This window comes from Taudactylus pleione, unplaced genomic scaffold (genome assembly GCF_031769625.1).
Source record: "Taudactylus pleione unplaced genomic scaffold, aTauple2 ptg000760l, whole genome shotgun sequence".
Lineage (NCBI taxonomy): Eukaryota > Metazoa > Chordata > Amphibia > Anura > Myobatrachidae > Taudactylus > Taudactylus pleione.
In genome coordinates this window covers 2,468,921-2,485,219 of record NW_028285162.1, presented here as the reverse complement: position 1 = coordinate 2,485,219, position 16,299 = coordinate 2,468,921, and the positions used below count along the sequence as shown (strand labels likewise).

At 48.9% G+C, this 16,299-nt stretch overlaps 1 protein-coding gene across 2 annotated transcripts in view; it reads left to right on the top strand.

Annotated features, from left to right (window-relative positions):
* Positions 1-16,299, top strand: part of FSAF1 (40S small subunit processome assembly factor 1) — a 55,441-nt gene that overhangs the window by 10,624 nt on the left and 28,518 nt on the right. For both annotated transcript variants that reach the window (XM_088457436.1, XM_088457435.1), the window contains exon 4: positions 15,349-15,444. In XM_088457436.1, coding sequence (XP_088313562.1) covers positions 15,349-15,444 — 96 coding nt within the window. The remainder of the gene's footprint in view (positions 1-15,348; positions 15,445-16,299) is intronic.

Genomic DNA, 16,299 nt, shown 5'->3' with positions numbered 1-16,299 from the left:
TGCAGTATATACAATCCCCTTCGGTATCACAACAGTCTGTCAGTCCCTTCCAGGGACTAACACAAGCTGCACAGCCACCCTGGGTGGATGTTTTCTACAGTTCAGTCAGAGTTTGGCAGCTTTCTCTACGGCCTTTCAGACCATGTTGCGGAATGAAAGCGCTAAGAAGGCATCTAAACGCCCTGTATTGTCTTCCCAGTCTACACAACTAGCAGACACAGAAGTGTCGTCGGATGATGGGGAAGTGGATGAGGCATCTGATTCCCCTTCACAGGAGGTGGAGCCTAAATCAGGTATTAATTTTCCGGCTTTGGTGCGAGCGGTCTGATCCATACTAGATATAGAGGATGACGTTCCTGCCCCTAAATCCAAATACCCTCAGTTTAAACAGATAAAGGTGACTTTGGCAGTTTTTCTACTCTCTGACCAGCTGGTAGATCATATGGCGGAGCCTTGGCAAGCACCTAGTAAGAGGTAACAGCCGCAAAAGCGTTTGGCCTCATGTTATCCATTCCCTGTGGGACACCAAGAAGTGGGAATCGCCTCCTGTGGTGGATTCTCATGTTACTCACTTAATAAAAAGTGCCACGCTGCCCATGCCTTCCATTTCTTCCTTGAAGGACTCTACGGATAGGAAGATTGAGACGTGCCTGAAATCAATTTTCTCTCAGGAGCAGTTACCCGTCCGTCCATGGCTATCTCATGGGTTGCTAAGGCGATAGAAGGTTGGGCAAATGTTCTGGAGGACACTTTGCCCGAGGAGGCTCATGAGACTCAGGTCTTTGGTGGGCCGCATTAGAGATGTGGCTGCTTATATTGGTGAGGCTTCTTTGGATGCCAGTCTACTGACCTCCAGAGTCGGCCGCGGCAGTGTCTGCTCGCCGCTTTCTGTTGTTGCGCTCCTGGAGGGCGGACGCTGATTATAGAAAGGGCCTGAAGGCATTTCCCTACAATGGGGAGATATTGTTTGGCCCGGACTTGGACAAAATTGTAGACACACTGGCAAAATCTAAATACGCATTTCTGCCATCAGCATCTGCACCTTCCAAGGCTAGAACCTCTTCCTTTTGGTACTTTCGTCCTCAAGGCAAGCCCAAAGGACAGTCTTTACTTAGATAATAGCGAAAAAAAATACCACCAAGCCTAAGAAACAGGCCTGGAGCGCAAGACACCCTGCTTCCAAGTCTGAGGATAAACCCTCAGTCTGATGGGACGGGCCTCCCTCTGGGGGATCCCAGAGTGGGAGGCCGACTTCTTCAGTACGCCCAGTGCTGGTGTCAAACCACCAAGGATGCTTGGGTAAAAGAAGTGGTCTCTCAGGGGTACGCTCTCTCATTCCAGCGAAGTCAAAGAACAAGGCCTTGCAGGTCCAGGGAGCCATATAGTCCTTGATGAAAAGCAGCGGGAATTGTACCAGTCCCACTATCTCAAAGAAGGACTCATTGTCATTCTACTCTTTCATCGGCCTATCCTCAACCTCAAATCTATGAACAAGTTCCTCAGGGTGCCCAAGTTCAGGATGGAAAATACGTTCCATCATACTGGCTATGGAACCTGGGGATTACATGGTAACCCGGGACATTCGGTATGCTTACCTGCATATCTCCATAACGTCTTCTCACCAGTGTTATCTACGGTTTGCTATTCTGCACCAACACTTTCAGTTTCGGGCGCTGCCCTTTGGTCTATCCAAGGCTTCAAGGGTCTTTACAAAAGTTATGGCTGTCATGGCAGCCCATCTGCGGAGTCAGGGTGTACGACTTTTCCCATACCTGGACGAATTCCTCTTGCTGGCGGTTTCTCCAGAGGTGCTTCACCACCACCTACTCCTGACGATCGCTTGTCTACAAGTGCACGGGTGGCTAATAAATTGGAAAAAGTCCTCCCTAATTTGCTCCACAAAGGATGGTTCATTTGGGAGCCTTTCTGGATTCTCACCAGCAGCGAATCTTCCTAACTCCAGAAAAGATCTCCTCACTGCGAGTGCGCAGATTCCTCTGCAGTCATCGGGTGTCCATACAATCGACGATGCATGGGTCCATGGTGTATGCTCAGCTTCATTCAAGGCCCCTGCAGGGGCTGATCCTCTCCAGATGGAACGGCTTAGCCCACCGGGTCAAGGCTCAGATGATGGTGTTCTCTCCGGAGGTGCGCCTGTCTCTGTCTTGGTGGTTACTGACACCTCATCTCACCAACGGTCGCCCCTTTTGGATCCCGGACTGGGTACTCCTCACGATGGATGCCAGTCTCTGGGGCTGGGGCGCAGTGACCGGTCTCCACTCCTTTTCAGGGCCGTTGGACAGCAGTCGAAGCAGCCCTCCCCATCAACATATTGGAACTTCAGGCCGTGTACAGACCCCTCAGGATGACAAGTCACATTCTGCACGGAAAGCCCGTGCAGGTTCAGTCCAACACCACCACCACAGTGGCTTACATCAACCATCAAGGAGGCACTCAGTCGGGCAGCAGTGGGTGGAATGATATGGGCCTAATGCCACCTCCCGGCAATTTCGGCAGTGTTCATTCCAGGAGTTCTCAATTGGGAAGCGGACTTCCTCAGCCGTCACAACGTGCATCCAGGAGAATGGTCTCTTCACCAAGAGGTGTTTCAACTCCTAGTGGACAAATGGGGCCTCCCGGAGGTGGACCTCATGGCCTCCCGACACAATCACAAGTTACCAGTGTACAGGTCCAGAACAAGGGATGCTGTTTCAAGCTTGGTGGATGCTCTGCCAGTAAGGTGGACCTTCCATGTTGCGTACCTCTTTCCTCCGGTATCCCTGCTTTTTCGGGTTCTTCGGAAGTTCAAGCAAGACGGGGGCACTGTCCTGCTGGTGGCTCTAGCTTGGACCAGACATCATTGCTACTCAGCTCTTCGGAGTCTCTCCATCGACACTCCGTTCCTGCTGCCGGACCTGTTGTCTCTGGGTCCTTGCCTTTACCCAGACCTGGATCGTCTGTCTTTGACGGCGTGGCTCTTGAGACATCCATCCTAAGGTCCAAGGGATTCTCTAGCTCAGTCATCGGCACGATGCTCCGAGGACGTAAACCTGCTTCGGACAGGATATACCACAGGGTGTGGCATACAGATTTCCAGTGATGTCGCTCTCTGGATTACGACCCTCAGGTGTTTCGTAATTGCAGGATTCTGGCATTCCTTCAAGCAGGATTGGACCTCGGCCTTCGTCTGGCCTCGTTGAAAGTACACGTCTCTGCACTGTCAATGTGGTTCCAATGAAGGATAGCTCCGCTCCCGGATATCCCCACCTTTCTACAGGGTGCTCTCCGGATTCCGCCTCCCTTTGTCTAACACCCACCCCCCTTGCGGGTCCGTGCTCTCTGGATTTATGTTGACCGGACCAGTTCCCTTCGGAAAGCAGAATCCTTATTTGTGCTCTATGGATTTCACAAGAAAGGATGGCCAGCCAATAAACAAACATTGGCCAGATGGCTTCGTATGACTATCTCTGAGGCTTTCACACAGTCAGGCTTGCCTGTTCAGGCTTATGTTACTGCTCATTCTACTTGGTCTGTGGGCCCTTCGTGGGCAGCTCGCCATGGCGTCACGGCTGTTCAGCTTTGTAAGGTGGCCGATTGGTCTTCCATTCAGACCTTTTCTAAGGTTCTATGCATTTGATTCCTTCGCCTCTCAGGATGCTTTCTTTGGGCGCCGGATTCTCTTCTCAGTGCAGGAGCGTCCCCACCCTTAAAAGGACTGCTTTGGGACATCCCCAAGGTCTCCCTATAGAGCATATGTGTCACGGCCAGGGTATTTCTGCATGGCGCTAGGCGAGTGTTACCTGTGAGGTCATTGTGGCGGAGCTGGTGTCTGGCGGGGGCTTTGGCTGCGCGCGTTGTTGTGCGGGCCTGTTGTCACTCTGCGCTGGTAAGGCCTGGCGGCGTCTCCATTCCGTTTGGCATGGGCGCCGCCATCTTGCCTTCTGGCCATGTGATGCGGCTGGCCAATCCTGGTGAGTCACATGTTCCCTCCGGCCAGTAACGGCAATGCATGGGGTATTTAGGAAGGGTCAGTGCCTTCCTTCTTTGCCAGTGCAACGTGTATCTCAGCCTAGCTGTGAGGGAGATCTCTGTGCTTATCCTGTTCCTGTGAATTCGCTGTCTGCCAGCCTGCCTGTCAGCTCCTAGCTCCCACTGGACTACCCCGCTTCCTCCATCACCCTTGCCCATACCTGAGTGCCTGAGCCTGCTGACATCCTGCGCTTCAGTTCACTACCTGCATACCTGGCTTGATTATTTTCAGTTCACTACCTGCATACCTGGCTTGATTATTTTCAGTTTCACTACCTGCACACCTGGACAGCTCTAATTGTTTCTTTCTATTTGGACATTAACCCTTTTACTCCCACCACAGAACTCTTGTGCACATTTATATATTCCTGGACTTTTATTTACTGCCACATTATATGTCTATTCAAGCACTTATTAAAAATCCTAGTTTTATTTTCAAATCTGCTTCTGTGATCGCTCCTGCTACCACCCTGGGTCCACAAACAACCCAGAACATAACAATATGGACCCTGAAGAGTAACATGAGTTATGGTAAGAACTTACCTTGGTTAACTTTCTTCAAAGTCCATAGGGTCCACAGGGCATCCGCCCTGACGCACCTGGCTTCATATGGCCTATGTTGCTGGTCACCGGTTTCCCGTCTCCTCTGTGAGTGTGATTCTCGAGTGTTCCAGTCTTCCTTCTCTTTTCCTCCTTTTGGCTACTTACCTACTGAGGTGCCTCTGGCTCGGGGGCGGGGTATAGGGAAGATGGACTAGTGCATCCTGGGATCAAAGCTTTAACTGCGTGGTGCCCTGGATTCAGATCCAACCTACACCCCCAAGGTCTCCCTGTGGACCCTATGGACTTCGAAAAAAGAGAGTTAACCAAGATAAGTTCATACCATAACCCTCATTTTTTATTATTTTCAACTAATGTTCCTGTTGAAATGTTTAACATTTGCCACACATTATCAACATTTGTTAATATTTTTAGATAGTGCTTTTTCGTACATTTTTCCCTATACACAATGTAAAAAACACAATTTTGGTATATTTAAAAAAAAAACAAAAACAAAAAAAAACCCTATCACGTACTAGTCACTGTAGGTAAAGGGTGCTGATCTGTATTTTTCAATCAGAAAATAGCACATATAAAGCTAACTTACCAGTACATCACCTCCTACAATTAGGCCCATTTAAATTAAAATATCACCTCACATATCGGCACCCTTTACCTAGAATGAACAGTAGCAAGAACGCACAAGCAGTATCCCTGTATACGCTTTTTATAAAACAGTACACCGTATATATTGTAAAATAAAACAAGTGTGTACTATCAAAATATGCACGCAGGCAACATATAAGCAATAAAACATATACCAAAAAAGGCTTACTATAAGCCATACATAATTATATGTATAATTTGTATACAAATAAAGAACTTGTATAAAAATATAAATAGCATACAAATATTAAACAAAACAATGTGTCTGTGTCAGTATATAGAGCCGGACCAATCGCATATTTGACATGATTCAGAGCCGCTCGCTAGATGCGATCACTCGCCCCCAGCGCATGCAAATGTGGCTAAGTGACGGCCTGGCAGGCGCTAGCTTGGAAAGGCATAAGCACGCCCACTTTGTCTTGGTGAGCGATCACTTTGTGTATGCAGACGCACATTAGCTGATGTAGAGACGCCCACTAGCGCACGTCATCTCCAGGAAGTGTATTTAAACATTGGTACATCAAGGACCATCGGAAGGACTTGCAGCGCTTGTGGTTGCCTTACTGCAAGCACTGCGAGGATTTGAGTGTGTGAAAAAAAAGCTGGCGACGTGTACCATGACGCTGTCTGTTAATTATGTACGCCTTAGAAACGGCGTTGCAACACTCAGGCCTGCCTGCGTTCGCACCTCCACTCCCCCGTTAAGTGTCCTGCCCCTCTTTCCATCCACAAACTGCCTCTCCTGTCACTCATTACACTGGGCTGTCTTTGCTTGGCGAGTGAGTGGATTCCAATCGCACTGAGTAGTTTGCGCACGCGCAGTGCGAAGCGTGCGCATTCGCAGTTGCTTAACATCAGCCGCGTATGAGTGAGTGGCCGTTTGCAAACGGGTCTGAGTGAGCTTCATTGTGCACAGTGCTGCTATACTCACTTCTTAATACTCCTCACTATCAGAACTAGCCGGGAACTGTTTCTATAGCTCGGCTTTACCAAGGAGATCTTCTAACCTGTCAGGTGGCTCCAAGTTGTGCGGATGTGCCACTTACTAGAGATCCCATGTACTTATTCTTGCAGAGACATTTCACACAGTTTTGTCATCTGTGTCTGGATTGGTGACAATAACCTCTTTCATCATTTAATAGAGATGTACATTATCCAAATGCTGCTTGGGAGCTTTCAGTGAATTTTTAAGATCTGTTTCTACTTCAGGGTCCATAGGGGTCCACAGGATTGACCTTTGGGTATAGCTGGATCTGGATCCACGGGCACCACGCAGTTAAAGCTTTAGCTGCTCCCAGGATGCACTTGGGTCCATCCTCCTCTATAGCCCGCCCCCGAGCCACAGGCACCCCAGTTTTAGTTGGTGCCCGGCCGGAGTCGGGTCACCTTGCACAGTGGGGTTGCAGGAGCAGCCCCCAAAAGCTTTTTTTTTTTTCTTTTTGGAGCCAATTTATTTTACTAGCCTCTATAGAGTGGCAATGACTGTCTATACAGACGTCCAAGCTGCCGCTCCTACTCCCCGCTGGCAATGCGACGCCAGTGCCTATCTGGGGATCGCGGCGGGACCCCAAAGCCTGTACTAGCAGGGCTCTGGGGCTTTCCCTGGACTGCTGCCGGAGATGCCGGGGAGAATAAGGTAAGCTGTGAGTCTCTGATTAGCGGCGGCTCGCGGGTTCCTCTAAATGCAGTCCGATGCCCCCGGTTCTGGGGGACACACCGGGGGTGCTAGCGGTGGCGGCGGGCACCCCCTCCTTGGAGGCATACCTCGTGAGACCACTAGACCGCCAGGGTAAAATACGCGGCAAGCGGCAAGCCGGCGACCCTGGGGTTAATAGCTAGCCAGGGGAGGAAGCCTTCCCTGTTTAGCGGCTCCTCCCCTCCCCGACTTTCAGCACGCAGTCTGGCGTCCCTGAGCTACAGATTACTTGGCCACTCCTCCACACCTATTTTCTCTAGGTGGCTACGCTGATCTCTCAGGGAGCATGCGGACCGGTCCCCCTGTGTACCTCTCCCCCGCTAAAGGACAGTGTACACAGCGCTATAGCCCTCCCAGACACTGAATCTGGGCGGTTGAGTGTAGTGAAAGGTGCAGTGAGTATTATCTTCCTGCATGGTATGTGACTTTTGCTAGTGCTGCCTGTCTGTGCTTATTCCACTTACTGTCAGCTTATACCTATCCCTTTCCTTCTCCTATAAGGCCCTACAGGTTTGTGGGGGAAGGGCGTTTTTCTACAAACCTCACCTTTATAAATCAAGTATTAGTGTGGTCAGTCACATACAGTTGTGTGTTACACATTGCCATATTGTGAGCTGTTGTTTAGCACACAGGTAAGTGCGCCGGTGTGGCACTATTCCCTCAAAACCCCCTATGTCGCAGGAACCACCATGGGCGATGTTTTCTCAAGTGCTGGTGTCTATTTGGGACCGTCTTGTCGGTTCCGACTGCTATCCCTACCAGGGAGTTGCCCCAGCCTACCATCCCCCATTCCCCGTGTATCCCGCAATTATTGCAGTCTCCCCCTGCGTCTCAGGCTGTTGATCATTATGCTGGGTTACCTATGTATATACAGTCTACCCCTGTGATGCAGCAGTCTGTGGTGCCTTTTCAGGCCCCTCCATGGGTGGATGTGCTCTCCAACTCGGTCCAGAGTTTGGCGGCCACGTCTTCGGCTTTTTAGTCGATGCTGCAGAGTGACATCCCTTCAAGGAAGTCTAAACGCACTATAATGGCACAAGCCGCATATTTCACGGACACCGAGGTGTCCTCAGATGATGGGGAGGTACATGACGACACCGACTCGGACGTCTCGGTCCAGGAGGTGGATACTAAGTCCTCCATCAATGTGCGGGCTCTGGTTAGGGTGGTGCGAGCCATTCTTCAAATAGAAGATGAGGCACCAGCCCCTAAGTCTAACTACCCTAGTTTTTAAAAAGGCTAAGGTGACTTCTGCGGTGTTTCCGCTGTCTGATCAATTAACGGATCATATGGCGGTGGCTTGGCAGGCACCCAGTAAGAGATTCCAGCCACAGAAGCGGTTGGCGTCTAATTATCCATTTCCTGAGGCGCATTATAAAACATGGGAAAACCCACTGGCGGTGGATTCCCATGTCACTCGCTTAATCAGGAGTTCTACGCTGCCATTACCGTCTATATCCTCGCTGAAGGATCCCACGGACAGGAAGGTTGAAACTTGCCTAAAGTCCATTTACTCTCTCTCGGGGGCAGTAGCCCGGCCGTCCATGGCCATCTCCTGGGTGGCAAAGGCCATTGAGGGTTGGGCCAATGCATTAGAGGATACCTTTCCATACGATGCTCCGGATGTCCAGAGAGCGTTGTTGGGACAGATGAGAGATGCTGCTTCCTACATTGGAGAAGCCTCTTTAGATGCTAGTCTGCAGACTTCTAGGGTTTCAGCTGCAGCAGTGTCTGCTCGCCGATCCTTGTGGTTGAATCAGCGTCTGCCCTCCAAGACCTCAAAGAAAGGCCTGGAGGCCTTACCCTTTGATGTAGAATTACTATTTGGTCCGGACTCGGACAAGATAGTAGATACCCTGGCTAAATCCAAATCAGCCTTCATCCCTTTCGGCTTCAGCACCTGTTAAGGTGCGGAGCTCCGCTTTTGGGTCCTTTCGGGTTCAGGGCAAGGCCAAAGGTCAGTCCTTCCCGAGGCAGTCGGCGACCAAGACCACCTCTAAGCCCAAGAAGCAGGCCTGGAGTGCCAGGCGCACTTCTTCCAAACAGGAAGATAAACCTTCTACCTGATGGGACGGGCCTCCCTCTGGGAGACCCCAGAGTAGGAGGATGACTTCTTCAGTTTGCCCAGTGGTGGCACAATGCCACCACGGATGCTTTGGTTCGAGAAGTGGTCTCTCTGTCTTTTCGGCACAGACCACCCCACCAGTTTTTCTGCACGAGTCCTTCTCAGGACAAAACCAAGGCTTTGCAGATTCAGGAAGCTATAGAGTCCTTGTTGAAAGCAGGGGTCATTGTTCCCGTTCCTCAATCACAACGAGGGACGGCGTACTACTCTACTCTGTTTCTGGTGCAGAAACCCAATGGTTCTCATCGCCCTATCCTCAATTTGAAGTCTCTGAACAAATTCCTCAGAGTTCCCAAATTCAGGATGGAAACGTTATGTTCCATCATTCTAGCGATGGAACCTGGGGATTACATGGTCTCCATGGATATCCAGGACGCCTACCTCCATGTTCCGATAACACCTTTGCACCAGCGGTCTGAGGTTCGCTATCCTGCAGCATCACTATCAGTTTCGGGCGCTACCCTTTGGCCTCTCCACGCACCAAGGGTATTCACCAAAGTGATGGCGATCATGGCCGCACATCTTTGGAGCCAGGATGTACGGCTGCTGCCGTATCTAGACTACCTCCTTTTGCTGGCGAGCTCTCCGGAGGTACTGCTTCAACATCTCCACCTGACGATCGCTTGTCTGCAAGCGCACGGGTAGTTGATAAATTGGAGAAAGTCCTCCCTGATTCCATCACAGCGGATGGTTCATTTGGGAGCCCTGCTAGATTCTCGTCAGCAAAGGATCTTCCTGACTCCGGAAAAGGTCTCCTCCCTACAGCTGCGGATACACAGTTGCCTGAGCAGTTGCCGCCTGTCGGTCCATTTGGCAATGAGAGTTCTGGGGTCCATGGTGTCTGCATTCGACATGGTGGAATTTGCCCACTTCCATTCACGGCCCCTGTAGGGGCTGATTCTATCAGAATGGAACGGGTTACCTCACCGGATCCGCTGTCAGATGCTGGTGTTGTCCCCGGAGGTTTGGCAGTCTTTGGCTTGGTGGCTTCAGATAACTCATCTGGTCGAGGGGCGCCCCTTTTGGATCCCGGACTGGGTCCTGCTCACAACAGATGCCAGTCTCCGGAGTTGGGGAGCAGTGACAGGCTCGTTGTCACTTTAGGGACGTTGGACTGCGGAAGAAGCTCTTCTCCCCATCAACATCCTGGAACTGCGGGCGGTGTACAGGGCCCTGCAGTCGTCCGGCACCGCTCTTCAAGGAAGGGCGGTTCAAAATCAGTCCGACAACGCCACCACGGTGGCGTACATCAGCCACCAGGGAGAAACTCCCAGTCGGGCTGCGATGTCGGCGGTGTCTCGCATCCTTGCTTGGGCGGAGTGCCACATTCCAGCAATCTCGGCGGTCTTCATTCCCGGAGTCCTCAATTGGGAGGCGGACTTCCTCAGCCATCACGACGTGCATCCCGGGGAATGGTCTCTTCACCCAGAGGTGTTTCAGCTACTCGTGGACAGATGGGGACTGCTGGAGCTGGACTTGATGGCCTCTCGTCACAATTACAAGTTGCCCGTTTACAGGTCAAGGACAAGAGATGCAGGCGCATGTCTGGTAGACGCACTGTCGGTGAAATGGAGGTATCTGTATCCTCTATCACTGCTACCTCGGGACCTGTGGAAATTCAAGCAGGACGGCATCACGCTCATGCTGGTGGCTCTAGCGTGGCCCAGACGTCATTGGTACTCCGATCTGAGGAGCCTCTCCATCGATGCTCCGTACCTTCTTCCTCTGCATCAGGACCTATTGTCTCAAGGGCCCTTCCTTTACCCGGATCTGGGTCGGCTGTCTTTGACGGCGTGGCTCTTGAGACAGCCATCTTAAGGTCTCGGGGCTTCTCTGGTTCGGTTATTAGTACCATGCTCGGGGCACGCAAGCCTACTTCCGCACGGATTTACCACAGGGTGTGGCGCAGTTACTTTCAGTGGTGTGAGTCCAGAAACTATGATCCTCAGGTGTTCGGAGTCTCTAGGATCTTGGAATTTCTGCAATCAGGTTTGGACCTAGGCTTACGCCTTGCCTTCCTGAAGGTGCATGTGTCCGCGCTGTCCGTGTGGTTCCAACGAAGGATCGCTACACTGCCAGATGTTCACACTTTTTTCCAAGGTGTTCTCCGAATCCAGCCTCCCTTTGTGCCTCCTGTGGCTCCTTGGGACTTGGCGGTGGTTCTTCAGGATCCTGCAGTGTCCTCATTTTGAGCCTCTTGAGTCTGTGGAACTCAAGTGGTTAACGTTTAAGACTGTTTGTTTTTCTCCTGGCAATTGCTTCTGCCAGGAGTGTGTCCAGAATTGGGGGTGCTTTCCTGTTGTCCCCCTTTTCTGATTTTTCATCAGGACAGAGCGGTGCTTCGCACCCGTCCTGAGTTTTTGCCGAAAGTGGTTTCAAAGTTCCACATCAGTCAGGAACTTGTTGTGCCAGCTTTTCAGTCACCTGATCTTTCAGCTGGTGAGGCTTCCTTGGATCTAGTCCGTGATCTCAGAATTTATGTGGACCGGACTGTTTCTGTTAGGAAGTCTGATTCCTTGTTTGTCCTCTTTGGTTTTCACAGGAGGGCTTGGCCTGCCAACAAACAAACGTTAGCCCGTTGGCATTGTTCTGTTATTTGTGAGGCTTATGCACAGGAGGGTTTACCTGTGCCAGCCTCTGTTAAGGCTCATGTCTCTCGTTCTGTGGGTCCCTCGTGGGCTGCTAGACGTGGCGCCTCTGCTGTTCAGCTATGTAAGGCGGCCACCTGGTCTTCTATTCAGACGTTTTTGAGGTTCTATGCGTTTGACACCTTTGCCTCTCCGGATGCATCCTTCGGGCGCCGGGTTCTCCTTTCTGCACAGAAGCGTCCCCGCCCTTAGTTGAACTGCTTTGGGACACCCCCCCCCCCCCCCCCCCCCCCAAGGTCAACCCTGTGGACCCCCTATGGACCCTGAAGTAGAAAACAAGAGATATGGTAAGAACTTACCTTTGTTATCTCTTTCTACGAAGTCCATAGGGTTCACAGGGCACCCGCCCTGACGCACCTGGCTTCATATGGGCTGTGTGGCTGGTCACCGGTTTTCCGTCTCCCATTTCTGTGAGTATGGTTTCTTGTGTGTTCCAGTCTTCCTTCTCTCTGTGTTTAGTCTCCTCCTCCGGCCGTGGCTGCTTACCAACTGGGGTGCCTGTGGCTCGGGGGCGGCGTATAGAGGCGGATGGACCCAAGTGCATCCTGGGAGCAGCTAAAGCTTTAAATGCGTGGTGCCCGTGGATCCAGATCCAGCTATACCCCAGGGTCAACCCCTATGGACCCTAAGTTCTTACCATATCTCTTGTTTTTTGCAATGTATTGAGGCAGTTATTGTAGTGCATCGAGAAATTATTCACAACGCTTCACTTTTTCCACATTTTGTTATGTTACAGCCTTATTCCAACATGGAATAAATACATTTTTGTCCTCAAAATTCTACACACATTACCCCATAATGAGCACGTGTTAAAAAGTTATTTAGAGATTTTTGCAAATTGAATTAAAAAAAAAAACCTCTAAAGAAATCACATGTACACCCACCGGCCTAGGGTGCCGATGATAGCCCCAGGCTATCAGCCTAGGCCAGGGGTTCCCTGGAGAGGGGTACCCCTTTATTGGAGGGGTACATGACTCCCCAGGGATCCCTGTCCTGGGCTGACTAGCAGTCATGGTTGATGCTGGGGGGCCCGGTGAAATGGCTCCCCTGACTGTGGCATCAGTCCCCCGCTAGAAAGGGTCCAGGGGCTGGTTTTAAATATACGGAGAACCTCACGCCATTTTTTTTCTCTGTATATTTAAAACTAGGTCTGTCCTTGCTGCCTGTTGCTGGTTCGTAATTTACAGTGGAACTCCACATTTTTTTTTTCCCTGTAAATTAAGAACCAGGTCAGGCTGGCAAGCCACGGGGCTGCTTAGTGTTTTTGGGGGGGACCTCACGTAATTTTTTTTTTTTACAAATTAACCCTATTTTAACCATTTACACAAAGACACATACACAAATCACAATGATTTGTGTATGTTTCTGACCATCTCGCAGCTCAAGGGGTTGAGAGTTTGAAAAGTGATTTTGACAGAGAGTTTGCTCCTATCTCACCTGAGATTGTCATCCCGATTCTTGGTAAATTTGAGAGATGTATGTTTTAGGTGAAAAGCACTTCCGATTTGGGCCGATGGTGATTTGCTTCGAGATTGCTCTCTCACCCGAGTTTTACGAGTGAGATATGCGAAATCTCTCTCTAACTCACCCGACTTTACCTTTAGTAAATTTGCAGGGAAAAAATTAATAAATCACCCCAGAGAGTCATCTCGACCTAACTCGATTCTTAGTAAATTTACCCCTTAATATCAGCTTCTGGGAATCCTGAGTGTTTATACTGGCGCAGACACATTGTTTCTTTTTCTATTTGTTTCAGTTGAGGAAATAGAGAGAAGCCCTCATTTGTCAGCTGCAAGTATTTACACAGGATAGCATTTGTGTAAAAGCGCACCTAGTTTTGTATATCTACTAATTAAACATCTGAAAAGTGGTAAATCTAAATTTTTCACTATTTAAAAAAGGCACATTTATGGCTAATTATGGTCCACTATACAGTATACTCAGGGCTTTGTGGGTTTGCAGGACGTGTACTAAGGTCACAGTAAGGCCCTCTATTGTAGGAGATATAAGCGTGACCATGGTAGAATGGGCCCTGTTGGGGTGGCGGTTGTGTGAGAATACGCTTGATTGTGAGTGAACAAGTGCTCAAGGAACACAATTTGACACTCCTGAAACGCAATTTTCCGCTCATGTGCTTTCCTGCATGATTATGAGCTAGAACATGAAGGACTGTTTCCAGCTCAGCCTGTAAAACCTTTCCAGGCGTGTGTCCTCCTGGACCGCCATCCATGTCTGTTTCTCGACTAGGACAGATGTGTTTTAGCTTTGGCTGCCTGTTCGGTTTTATTACATTTGTTTTCTTCTTTGCAGTATTCAATGTTCCGCCAAGGAAGAAAAAAAACATTAGAATTGGCCCTGAACATATATAAACATACTAGTGTCATTGGCATACATGTGGTTGTGTCCTTCTCACGCCTGCACACTAGATGCACTCTGTGACAGATACCGTTTACTTTATGTGTATTATTTGCGTTCTTATAAAAAATGCTACTGTGTAGGGCTCATTTGTTGAAATACACGGCCGCAGAGGTCATAATTGAGCCACTGAATACTTGTCAAACTATTTTATTTTTTTTTTTATCAGGAATTTGGCTGGATTTTTTTTTTTAACCACTTTTTAATTTAATTTTTTCCACTTACTGTATTTGGGATATTTGTTTTACTGAAAAGAACACCTGCACCCATGATACAGTTGTGGTTGGGTATTTTTTGGTAGTGTACTTTTACCGGTTTATGGTTTTCATTTGTTTGTATTTTTAAATGAATGTAGTGTGTTGTGTGTATTAACATTTTTATACTCCCCATGTGACCGCAAAGCCGTGGTCTCCATACTCTGCGATGTCCCAGGGTCATCTTTGTGACCCATCCTCCTGGATGGTAGCGGAGACTCTATAGTCATGGGGGCTTTTCAACTCTTTTGTCACTTGAGTCGTCTGGGATTAGCACGAGTGAAGATGGGCAGCATTGGGTGCTTGGCGGCGTTGCTTGCGTGCTGCACTTGCTGCCTTCCCTGGCAGAGACCTGTGAAATGGCACACCTAGAGGAAGACAAGCTGACTGGGTTAGTTAAAGCCATGTTGCCAATAATTTTGTAGCACAGATAGAACAGCCACTCCATCTGCACTGCGCCTATTTTCCTCTTGTCATAGACCTTATTCACAACTTGTTGTTGACCTCTGAACCCTCCTTGAAGTCAGGATTGTTGAAATATTGCGCTAAAATGTGGCATCTTTAATGGTGCCAGTCATCAGGCACTGTATCTCCTCCTCTCCTTTTTATGCTCCGCAGCTCCCTGACCTCTTCCCGTACAGGTGGCCATGTTTTGCAATGTATGCTCGCTCGGCTCTGGTGACATTACCTGTCAGCGCCTAAGAAGGCTCCAGTCAGTAGCTTCTGTAGGTGACACGGGTTGGACTGTTTATACTGCCACGTAACCCAGACCGTTACCATGTTTAACCCTGGTTTCTACCCAGTTGGAAAGCCGTAGCTCTCGACCCAGGTTATTTTTCAAAGACACTTTAACATCAATCCGCGACCCGGGGCAAAGCGGCGATGTGAAAGGGGTGTTATTGTTACTGTAATAATATATTTGCAGCAATTCTGACATGAATGTCATATAACCGATAACTGTAATAATTTTTACAGGCTCGTTTGGAAGTGCACAAGTTCGGGATTACTGGTTACAAGAAAGAAAAGCAAAGAAAATTTGAACAGGAACGAGCGATTATGCTGGGTGCAAAGGTAATGGTTTGTGTTGCTTTGAATACTGTAAAGCGCATATTGAAATCTGCAAAGTTTGGGAGGTATATGTAGTTGCAATGATGACACTTGACTTTTAAGTTATGAAAGTTAAACTGTTTGATTAATGCTAATGTTCAATTTATTTGATAACACTAAGGGGTAAATTTACTGAAGTGAGTTTTTAGAAGTAAGTTTTAGAAGAGCTGTTGCCCATAGCAACCAGTCAGATTCTACTTAACATTTAACTTGCAGCTTCTAGAAGATAATAGTCAGAATCTGATTGGTTGCCATGGGCAACATCTATTCTAAAACTCTCTTCTAAAAACTCTCCAGAAAATTTACTCCTAAGACCTCTTTAGGTCTGGCGTGACATGGTAATTCGGTCCCATCAAAGAGTAAACTTCCAACATACTATTGACATCCATAGGTTTGTATATTGAATTTAGAATTTTTTTTTTTATATATATATATTTCTAATTGAACCTATCGTTTATAGCTTCAAACTGTCTATAAAAGCTAAACAAAAAGGGACTTAAAACCCACCCTGATAGACCCTACAGTATATTCTCTTGTGCTGGGCCTTAGCACAACAGAACATAGCTATAATTTTGTCTCAGGCTCCCTGCCTCCAGAGTGAGGAACTCAATGCGGGGGAATTCAATTCACTATCCCCCGCACCAGCTTATAAACGCTGGCAACAGCATCAGAACTCACTCTTTCCTCGCGGCTTGAACTCAAGCTGGGCTTGAAGAAAACTCTGCGACTCCAGAGGTACTGTAAGTGCAGCATATAGCCGCACTTACTTGCGGGTGCGTTGTATTCGTGCCTAATTGAATTCCCCCCAATGTGTTTTTA